Raw genomic sequence first — 11,245 nt, forward strand, 5'->3', positions numbered from 1 at the left:
ACGTACACACTGCACTCCTGATCTCGAGGTGGGTGACTGGGGAAGCAAGCATCTCTGTGGTCAGCTCGGGTGTGTGTGTGGCTTGTGTGCCTCCAGCCATGTCACTGTGATCATTTGTGTGTGAGTTTGTCTCTGTTCATTCATGACGGTGGCTGTGCCCATGTGCATAGCACTGTGCGTGTGTGGACGTGCACACGTATCATCCTGTTTGTCCATGAGCGCGTATGTCAGTGTGCTCCGGTCTCTCTGTGTGAGTGTCGTCCCCAATCCCCCATCCCCCCCCTGGATCTCTAATTAGTGGTTTGGGGTTTGTTCCTTTTCCCTCCTGTTCCTTCCCTCAGCGGCAGCAGCGGCGGCAGCAGGAGCAGCGGCGGCAGCAGGAGCAGCAGCAGCAGCCCCGCCACCCGCCGACCAGCAGCCAGGACTCTGGAGTCAGAGTAGGATTCTAGGATCAGAGCCTGAGTGGGAACAGGAGTGGAGCTGGCCTAGCAGAGGAGTGAAGCCCTCCCAGGACCCTCAGGCGACCCCTTGCCAGCACTCCCAGTGCCAGACCTCCAGGGAGGAGAGACCCAGGACACCCAGCCCCAGATACCCCAGGTACAGGACACTGGGGAGCTGTGTCTGGGAGGGGTTCCCACAGATGCTGATGGGCTCGCTGGGGGCAGGGTGTGGGACACCTGGGCCCGCCGTCCCTCCGCTTTGCCCTCAGCGCCCCCCAGCACACTCTGACAGCTTGCCCCGTCCCTACCGGCTCCTGCTTGCAGCCCTTCTCTGGGAGCCCCGTTTCTCCTCTCCCGCCCAGATCCCTTCTTTGGGGAGCTCAGCAACTGGAGCAGGAAATGTGGACCCTCTGCCTCCCTCTCTCGCCCTGCTCATTGGATCCGGAGCCTTCTCCGCTGGGAAAGCTGTAATTAGAGGGTGGATCCCTGCAGACAGAGAGCAGCACCCCCCCAGCCCCTACCCCCCAGTCCCTTCTAACTTTAGATCTCTTCTCTCCCATTCTCCCATTCTCCCTCCCTCTCCCTCTCCCTCTGTCTCCGGCTCAGCTCTCTCCATCTGCCTGGCTCCTTGGGACCCGTTCCCCAGCCTCAGGATGGCGTCCTCCCTGCTTGAGGTAACTGCCCCCTCCGTCCCCCAGGACACCAGCCATGATCTTAATGGGCCTAATCCCTGTCCACTTCCCACCTCCCAACTCACACAGACAGTTGCTGTGGTGCTTGTCACTTCCAGGGGTCAGAGGAGGGGGGAGCAGGGGGCAGGAGAAGGGAGGAGAGAGCAGGGCCAGGGGTCAGAGAACAGTCACAGGAGGATGAGAGGGGATTAGCTTAGAAGAAGGCATGGACCCCTAAGGTCAGCCAAGCACACCAACTCTGAGGAGTGGAAAAGGGATGGAGAAAGGAGGGGGGTGGTGAGGAGAGAGGAGTGGGAGAGAGATAAGCTGGTAGCAGACAGGGGAGAGAAAGAAGGCCAGAGGACGAGTGAGCACAGAGTAGCAGTGAGTACACGGTTCCTTGGGGGTCCTGGCTCTCGGGACTCAGCCTAGGCAGTGTCCTGTCTGGTTTGTAGGTGGGGAGGGGGTTGGGCTTCTGGGCTCGAAGGAGAGGAGGTGGGCAATGAGAGAAGGGAGAGGGCAGTCCCTGCATGTGGGGGGCTGACCAGAGGAACTGGGCCCAGGCCTGAGACGCAACCAAGGAGGAGGGCCAGGGTCTGAGGCCGCCTGCCCGGCTCACAAATATTTAGCTTTCAGCCAAAGACAAACTCAGCTCTATTTTGGGAGTGGGAGGCTCCAGGGCGGACTGAGCCACTTCCCCTCCAGGCTGGGACCCCAGCATCCCTTGCCTCTGGCACTGGGGATGGAGGGAACTAGGGTACCATGGGGGTCAGGGGTTGGGGGCTTGAGAAATGGCTAACTCTGCCGGGGGCTTCTGGGGAACTCATGGCCCATAGCTGGAAAGGGGGACTCAGGGTCACTCAGAGCTTGTTTGAATGTCCTGAGTTCTCCTAGCTTCTGGGTCTCTGACTCTGTGTCTCTGTCACCACCTCTGCTTTCTGGGTCCCTCTGCAGGAATTTGGGACCATAGAGCCCTCCCCAAAGATCAACTCCCAGCAGTAGCCTTGACCTTCTGTATTCTTGGGCCCCTCTGAAGGCCCCATGTCTGCTCCCGGTGCACTAGCTCAGGTCCAAGGGGTGATGGGCCAGACAGGAAGCCGACTCATGCAGCCTGCAGGAGAGGTGTGTGTGAGATAGACTGGGAGTCTTTTAACACCTGTGTTCACCAGCCTGCATGTAAGTGTCAGAATGTAAAGCAGCACACCCGCACGCGTGGCTGGCTTTGTGAGAGCACAGGGGTGTGTGTGTGTATAAGCTGGGGCACCTGAGTGTCTGTTAGTCCAAGTGGGGAATGGTGTGTGTAAGTCTGATGGATAGCGAGTTTGTGACTGGGTTTGAGGGAATGGCATGCAAGGCAATGGGGTGGACACCATAACCCAGTCAGGGGGCCTCAGGTACTGCTCTCTACCCCCTGCTGCAAGGAGACAGATTGCTCACCCCCAGGACACTCTCAGTTGAACCATATCATTGAAACACTGGGGTTGGTCTTGAGGAAGCTGGAGGACTAAGGTGCATGGAAATCCTGGGTCCATCCAAGGCAGGGGCAGTGTCAGTGGGCGTGGGCTTCATGTCAGAGTTGCCAGCGTGGCACTGGTGCCTGCAGGAGCGGCTGGGCCAAAGGCCTGTTGGAAAGACATGGGATTGGGGTAGCACTTGGCAAGAAGAGTGTGTCATGGAAACTGGGCTTTTGTGTCCCTCACTTCCCGTGAGCTGGAGATGCCCCCAACACCAAGGCTTCTAGCCTCTGTCTCTTTCACCTATTCTGGGGGGCGCCTGGGCCCTCAACCTTCTTCTCCCGCCCCTATCCGGAAGTCCTCTTTGGCAGTGGGAAGAACTTGGGGTTTCAGAGAGGGGAGCTTGATGGAAGGCTCACCTGGGCTGAGTGAGATGCAGAGGAACAGGGTGGAGGGAGAAACGGGGGTGGGGGCTAGGTGGGGATGGACGCTTGGAAGGTTGGAAAACTAAACAACTTGGGAGGAGACGGAGAGTGGAGAAGTGGAGACTGCGACCTTGGATGCCTACAACCTATGGCCAGTCAACGCTCAGATGTCCAGTGAACATTCCCGTGGGAGGTCAGCGGAGAGAGGGGGCTCTCCTCCCTGTGTGAGTGAGAGAGCTGGGACAGCTCCTTATCTTGTCCCTTCTCTACAGACTCTCCTTTCAGTACTTGAAGGCTGTTTTGTTGTGGTTGTCATTGTTTTCAATGGATGGTGGGTGGAAGTGAGAGGAAAAGCAACTGAAAGGTGGGCTCCTGGACTCCTGGTGTGAGGTCGTGGACAAGTATTTAGAATCTTTAACCAGGACCCTCTCCTCAGTTCTCAGAAGAGCCCAAGCAGCAAGAGAAGGAAACCGAGGCTGTGGTGAAACTTAGCCAGGTGCCCAGCTCTTGGCCTCCAGGAGCTCCAGAACCGTCTGAGTGGTCTGGTGCCTTGCTCCCCTTTCCCTGCCCTCAGGGGCCCTGTGGGCCTCCGCTCCCCAGTCCTGGGGTCTCCTGTTGGCCTGGGGCTGCTGGCCTTCTTTCACCCCTCCTTCCCTCCCCACGGCTGGGTGGGGTCCCTAGGCTTGGCTGAGGCCCCTGTGGCCACAGTGTGAGGGCCGGGCGGGGGGGATGGCGTCGGCGTTTTTAAAAATAAACCGACCGCAGGGAAACCAACGGAGCCGGGCCGGGCAGGCAGAGGGGGAGGGGGTGGTCAGGGGGAGAAGGAGGGAGGAGTGGCCTGGTCTGGGGGTTTTCTGGGGCCCAGCACCGTGGGGATTTTCTCTTAGGTAGGAAATCTGCCTTCTTCCTCCCCCTCCCCCTTTTCTTTTTTCTCCCTCCTTTCTTTTCCTCTGTTTTCCTGTGCCTTCCTTGCCCAGTCAGTCTCTTTCCATCACCTCTCTGTCTTTGTTTATTTTGCTTTCTTCTCTCTCCGTCCTTTTTGTCATTTTTTTTTTTTTGCTTTCTTCTCTTTTGGGTCCCTGCCCATTTCTGCCCCTGAGGGCCAGCTGCCCCTCTGTTTTCACTTTCCCCCCCGGGGGCTTTTACATCAGCTCTTCACCCTGCAGGGTCCTCTGCTCTGGTGTCTCTGTGTCCCTGCCTCTCTCCTTTGAACTCCACATTTTTACCTCTCCTTTCTGCTAGGCTTTGCCTCCTGCCCCATCAGCTACCCTGCCTTACCTACCCTCTGCTTGGGAGATGAGAGGCTCCAGGGAAATCCTGGCTGGGCAGGATGCAGGGCTTTTGCCAGATTTGAGGACGCTTTCAGTAGCTCAAATTTGGGAGTCCATGGGGTCAACAGGACCTCAGAGAGAGGTAACTGGACAGGGGGAGCAGCGGGTTTGCATTTGCGGAACAGTGCAAGACTGGCGACTGCACACACTCCTCACTGCAACCTTTAGACCCCAGATCTACCTCTAGGATCGGTGTCACGGGCACATACAGCACATACCACATGCTAGGAGCTAGCAGGCAGGTCTGGGAACCCTGGATTCTTGGGTTCTTGTTCAGTTTTTGAGGGCTCCAGTCAAGGAAATGTATGGGGTCAGCTTTTGAGGGCATCTTTTTTTTTGGTGGGATTCTCAGTAATGGATGCCTATCTATGCCAGCCTGGGATTCAGAAGGGCATCCATCACCCAGGAGGGCATCCCACGTCTGACTCAGGGAGGGGTACCATGAGCTCCTGAGAGATGGTGATCTCAGAGTGGTTTGGCCTGGTAGCAGCAGCACGATGGGCACGAAGGGCATTGTGTGTGTTTCTAAAAGACTCCCACGCCCCGTATCTACATGCATCTTCCCTCACTCCCTGCGCTGGAGGGGTGAAGAGAGACGAGCTCTGTGGCCTCTGTGTGTTAGGGTACACTGAGGTGTGGGGGTGTGTGGCTGTGAGCCAGTATCTTAGCCACCCCAGTTCCCTGCCCTGCAGAGGCGTGAGGACTTCAGCTCTCCCAGCCCTCCCAAAGGGGTACCAGCTGGCTCCACAAAGCAGGAGGTGCCCAATGCCCGCTTGAAAGACATTCTTGCCTCAGCCACAGTCCTGGCTTGGCGGCAGCCCTGTTCCCTCTCAATGTCCCAGTGTCTCTGCCCTCGCTTCCTCTTGCTCCCCAGCCCCAGGGTCCCTGCCAAGAGAAAGAGATTCCTTACCAAGGACATGAGGACGCTGCTTCGGGGAGACCAGGCCACTGCCTTAGTCAGGAGATGAAGCAGAGACAGGAAGTGAATAAGGGGTCAAGCTGGGAAAATCTGGAACGCGAGGAGCTACAGTCCCTTACGACTTCACCTTCTTCCCAGGCTGCCCTTTCAGCCTCATCTTTCCTCTCCAAGTCCCCGACCACGGCCTCTGCTCCCAACCCATTTCCAGGGGTCAGGATCCCTAATTCTCACCACACCCGAGTGTTGCCTCTATCCCCAGCTCTTCTCACGGCTATTTAAGAAGTGTCTCCCATTCCTCAGAGGCCCTTGCACACACCCCCAGCACCACAGGGAGCTCTGCTTCCTGCCTGCTGGGTTGGGTGTTAGGCTGCTGTCCTGGTCCTTTGCTCTTTTTCCAGACTCCATCTGAGCTCTGCCCTGGGTCCCAGTCCTCAGTGCCGCCCCCACCACCTCTGATCCCTCATCCTCTTCAACTCTTCCTCAACCCCTTTCTTCTGTTGTCCAAGTCTCTGGGGTGCACAGTCCTTCTGCGCGTGTCCTCCTCTGCCCCTAAACAGTGCTTCCCTCTCTCCACAGGAGGAAGCTCACTATGGCTCCAGTCCCCTGGCCATGCTGACAGCGGCGTGCAGCAAATTTGGTGGCTCCAGCCCTCTGCGGGACTCAGCGACACTGGGCAAAGCAGGCACAAAGAAGCCATACTCTCTGGGCAGTGACCTTTCGGCCCCCAAAACCATGGGCGATGCCTACCCAGCCCCCTTTTCAAGCACCAATGGGCTCCTCTCACCTGCAGGCAGTCCTCCAGCACCCACCTCGGGCTATGCCAATGACTACCCTCCCTTTTCCCACTCATTCCCTGGGCCCACGGGCACCCAGGACCCTGGGCTACTAGTGCCCAAGGGGCACAGCTCTTCTGACTGCCTGCCCAGTGTCTACACCTCTCTGGACATGGCACACCCCTATGGCTCCTGGTACAAGGCAGGCATCCACGCAGGCATCTCACCAGGCCCTGGCAATGCTCCTACTCCTTGGTGGGACATGCACCCTGGGGGCAACTGGCTAGGTGGCGGGCAGGGCCAGGGTGATGGGTTGCAAGGGACACTACCCACAGGCCCTGCTCAGCCTCCACTGAACCCCCAGCTGCCCACCTACCCGTCCGACTTTGCCCCCCTTAATCCTGCCCCCTACCCAGCTCCCCACCTCCTGCAGCCAGGGCCCCAGCATGTCTTGCCCCAAGATGTCTATAAACCCAAGGCGGTGGGCAACAGCGGGCAGCTGGAGGGGAGTGGTGGAGCCAAACCCCCTCGTGGTGCAGGCACAGGGGGCAGTGCTGGCTACGGGGGCAGCGGAGCAGGGCGCTCCTCCTGCGACTGCCCCAACTGCCAGGAGCTAGAGCGCCTGGGCGCCGCAGCGGCCGGGCTGCGCAAGAAGCCGATCCACAGCTGCCACATTCCGGGCTGCGGCAAAGTGTATGGCAAGGCCTCCCATCTGAAGGCCCACTTGCGCTGGCACACGGGCGAGAGGCCCTTCGTCTGCAACTGGCTCTTCTGCGGCAAGCGGTTCACCCGTTCGGACGAGCTGGAGCGCCACGTGCGCACTCACACCCGGGAGAAGAAGTTCACCTGCCTGCTCTGCTCCAAGCGCTTTACCCGAAGCGACCACCTGAGCAAACACCAACGCACCCACGGCGAGCCAGGCCCAGGACCCCCACCCAGCGGCCCCAAGGAGCTGGGGGAGGGCCGCAGCGCCGGGGAAGAAGAGGCCACTCAGACGCCCCGACCTCCAGCCTCACCGGCACCCGCAGAAAAAGTCCCTGAAGGCAGCCCAGAGCAGAGCAACCTGCTGGAAATCTGAGCCGAGTGGAGGTTTCCAGCCCCTGGGCTGCCTTGCCAGTCTCTCCTGGCTCTGTGGACCACTGCTTGCCCCTCACTCCCTTTGCCCCATGCATGCTGCCCTTTGGGACTCGCTCCATCTCTCCCCCCATCATTCTGGGCCTGGGTATCTCCTTGCATGCCTCCTCATCTCACTTCCTCCCCCTTGCCATGGGCCCCTTCGGCAAATTCTCATCTTGGGCCCTCACCTCTTGCCTGATTTCTGCTCTCGGGCTTCTGAAGCTCTTTCCTCGCCACTGCTCAGTTTCTCTCTCCTCTGTTCTTACCACACCAACTCACTTTCTCTCCATTTGGGCTCCCAACACTTTATTTCTCCATCTCACTGACTCCTTGACATGCATCTTTTCTGCTTCCCAAGCTTATTTACCACTATCCCTTAGCTTCCAGGCTCCAGTCTCCTCAGTGGACTTTGTAGTCCATTGCCTTCCATGCTCCAGAGCATTCTTCCTTTTTACAAACACAATGATGATGATGATGATGATGATAATTTATTGCCCCCTGGTGGCCTCTTCATTAGGGACCAGAGTTGGGGGATTGGGGTAAGTGACCTGGCAGGGAGCAGGGTACCAAGAGGGGGGCAGACCAGTGGGGATCTGATCCCAAAGATGGGGTGACCCCAGGGTCAGGGAGGCTGCCCCCAGGCCTGTATATTTAACCCCTATGTTCCAAGAGAAATGAATAGTAATAATAATAATTCTATTTATCTAAGTTATGATGACAGGTCAGGTAGAGTGAGCTGGGGAGGGAAGCGGGTCCATTTCTGCTACGGAAATTTTAGCCAAATGCATCTCTGTCTAGAAAAAGTGATAGTGAGATCTTGTAAATAGAATTTCTATCATCAGGGTCTCAGTTAATGGTGTTTCTCGTAATGGAATCTCTGCTAATAGGGTTGATTAGCTAGATCTCTGTTAAAAGAGTTAATGGGGTATCTCACAATTAGGGGATCCCTAATATTTCCAGCCCCGGCCAGAAGCTGTGAAACCTCAAGTCCTATGGAGGGGAGGACTGGAATGTACCCCAGCTCCCTTGACCCCAGAGCAGGTTCTTCCACTGCCCCTCCCCTGACACCATGACCCCATCAGGCTAATCCCTTGTTGCCATGGTAACAGAGAGCTTGCAGCTGCCATCTTAGACATGCTCTTTGGGGAAGCCCACCTAACCGGAGGAGGACACTTGTTTGGAGGTGTCTCTCTAGAAGAATAGGTGGGGAAGGCTTTCTCTGGGATCAGATCAAGAAAATCAAGTATTTATTGAGTGCCTACTCTGTGCAAGGCACTGTGCTAGGCTGGTGCCTAGAAGCCATGAGAAAGAAGAATTTATAGAGCTAGGAGGACAGAGGTCCCCAAGCTGACTTGGGGATGCGTCCACAGGCCCCCAACCTGGGACTTCCGATGCTCCCAGCTCCACCTCCAGTGACTTTTAAAGCCGCTTCGTGCCTTTGAATGCCTTTCCTGTGACTTTGGATCCTCCTTTTCTATCTCTTGCTCCCTCAAGGCCCCAAGTTAAAGGTTTAAAGCCGCCGGAGCTTGGGGAGAGGGTAATATTGTGGAAGGGAAGGGATCATGCCCTCATGGAGTCTTTTTTTTTTTTAATTTAATAAATAAAAGTTCGATTTAAAATTTTGTCCTGGTGAGAAAAGAGGAAGAGGAGGGGAGAAGAGTGAGCCACAGGATTTCTCTTTGGCAAACGGCAAACTGGGGAGTCCCCGCGGGCATTGTCGTGCCTGTTTGCACGTTACGCCCGGGGTAGAATACTTCGGCGGCCCGGCCCTGCGGCGGAGGCCAGTTTTTGACCGCCCAGAGCTCTCTGCGGAGTTGGGAAGGCGGAGAGGTTTTCTTCACTCGGCTCTTTCTCGGGCTCGGCACCAGCGGACACGGCCTGGACAGCAGCCGGGCCGCGCGCCGGCCCCGCGGTCGCCGTTCGGACTACGGCGCGGCCCGGGCCGGGAGAGGTGCGGCTACCGCGGGTGGACCCGCCTGGCACGTAACCCGCCCCCGGCCCCGGGCCTGCAATCAGTCGTGCCCGCCACGGACTCAGAGGAGGAACAAAAGCCACTCTGTCGCGGCCAGACCCCAGCCACAATAGGGCTTTGTGCGGCCTCCGCCCCCTACGGCTCCCCCGCCGGGCGGAGGGGCGCACGAGCCGCTCCCCCAGCCTGGGCCCGACTGCGGGCGGCGCCCCCGTCCGCCGGTGCCCCTTGCGGACTCGGGAGAGGCGCTCCGCGCTAGAGCAGGGGAGGGGTCAGCGGGTCCCAGTCGGTGCTCGGGCTGCCGGTCCCCTCCCCACCCCGCCCCCGTCCAGGTGCGAAATCTCCTGCCCTCGGGCGGGGCTCCGGGCTTCAAAGGCGCTTTGAAGAAGGATCCCAGTTCCGAGGACCCTCCGGCCGGCCGGGGGCCGCGGCGGAAGAGCGGCTGAGAGGGGCGGGGGACGCCTGGGCGCGGGGCCGCGAGAGTGGGCGGCCCGAAGTGGACCCCCGGGCTCGGCGCCCACCCCGAGGGGCCGGCTCCTCGGGACCCCCCAGGGCCTGGCCCTCTCGCCTCCCGGTCTCCGCCTGTCCGGTGCCAGCTCCCGCCCGCCGCAGCCTCGCAGTCCTCCCCTCCCCGGTCCCTCGGCCCCTTTCATCTTCCTTAGACTCCGCTTGGGGTTTTGCTGGTTTCTGGGAGATAAAAACCGCCTCAAATAGCGGCGGCGCGCTGCCAGGACAAACAGGGCCGGGCGGGCTATGTGCGCCTGGTTACCGGCCCCGGGCCGGGGCGCCGGGCTTCGGCGCGCCCAGGAAGGGGCGGCGGGCCGAGGTCCAGGCACCCAGGCTCCCGCGATGCCTCCCGCCTCCCAAAGTGGGGGGCCTATTTTAGAAGTTTCGGGCAGTGGCCAGGACGCTGCCTCGGTTTCCCGCCCAGGTCGTAGGGAGGGGCCCCGGTGGAGACTGCCCGCCGAGCGCTCTGAGCCCCTGGGGCGGTGGGTCACAGTCACTGTGTCGCCAGGGCCGCCGCGCCCCCTGGTGAAGTTAGTGGGGAGTGCGCTAGGCCTGGACTTCAGCCTCCCAAGAATCTGCAAATTGTGAAAAACCATTCAGCAAACCTTAAATAAGCTGTATGGGGGAGGCGGTTGTGGAGTATGAAGACACAGAGCACTGTTCCTTCTCTCCAGGTCACATTACAGGGTAAGAGGCAGGCACCTAACTGATAATTATAACACAGTCTGTTGGTGAAAATCAGGCTTCATTCAAGGGAGGGTGGAAGTCATAGTCTCAGGCTGTAGTGAGTTCTTGGGGTATCTGGGGTTGGATGATACAAACAAAAAATTTGTGGGTGGCTTCTCACTGCTCTCCACCAGTCTGTCAGGGTCACGGACTCCCACTTTTCCTTCAAACCTGTCCTGCTTCCCCGTCTCAAGGAGAGCTTTCCCAGCCAATTTCTCCAAACTACCCCCAGTTTTAATAATCTGCTCTTTAAGTTTTCTGTGACTTCCCAAGTGACAGTGAACTAATTAAATGGGGGGAGGGGCTACTCAAAGCGTTGTCTGTGCAGTATCACCTGCTGGGTTTTTTGGAACTACAACTTCAGAGCTCCACCCCAGAATTTGCATTTTAACAAGATCCTCAGATGAGTCCTATGTCCATTAACATTTTGGAGACCCTGGTTTCCTGACCCGGGAATAACTCTTGGGGGGGAACTTTTCCTGTAGAAAGGAGGGGCAGATATAGAATCCAAGAATGTTAAACCAGAATGCCTCCTATAGTATCCAATGAGACTGGCTGCTCTTGGGAATGGGGAACTGTATGCCTTATACAGTTCTGGGTCCCCAGAGCTTGGTCCTTGGAATTGCTCATTAACATCTGTTAAATGAATGAACCAATGCCCAAGGTCACCTAGTTCATGGCAGAGTTAGGGCTATTCATCTCCAATATCTGCTTAGCACTTTACAGTTTATTAAATGGCTTTGTTTCCATTATTTTGTATGGGAAGCAGCCATGTATAATAGTTAGGACACTGCAAGTGAGGGAGCTGAGTCTCAAAGAATTCAACGATTTTCCCAAAGCCACACAGCTGTAAGAAGAGGAGCCTCCATTCTGCATTAGATTACAGTTCTAGTTCCATCCTTTGGAGTTAGGAT

At 57.8% G+C, this 11,245-nt stretch overlaps 1 protein-coding gene across 1 annotated transcript; it reads left to right on the top strand.

Annotated features, from left to right (window-relative positions):
- Positions 1-558: 558 nt before the first annotated feature.
- On the top strand, positions 559-8,593 carry SP7 (Sp7 transcription factor). The gene is made up of 2 exons (XM_081249093.1): positions 559-597; positions 5,817-8,593. The coding sequence occupies exon 2, from the start codon at positions 5,850-5,852 to the stop codon at positions 7,089-7,091; it is 1,242 nt and encodes a 413-aa protein (XP_081105219.1). The 5' UTR covers positions 559-597; positions 5,817-5,849; the 3' UTR covers positions 7,092-8,593.
- The last annotated feature ends 2,652 nt before the right edge of the window (positions 8,594-11,245 follow it).

The sequence above is a fragment of the Mesoplodon bidens genome (genome assembly GCF_964165515.1).
Source record: "Mesoplodon bidens genome assembly, chromosome: 11".
Lineage (NCBI taxonomy): Eukaryota > Metazoa > Chordata > Mammalia > Artiodactyla > Ziphiidae > Mesoplodon > Mesoplodon bidens.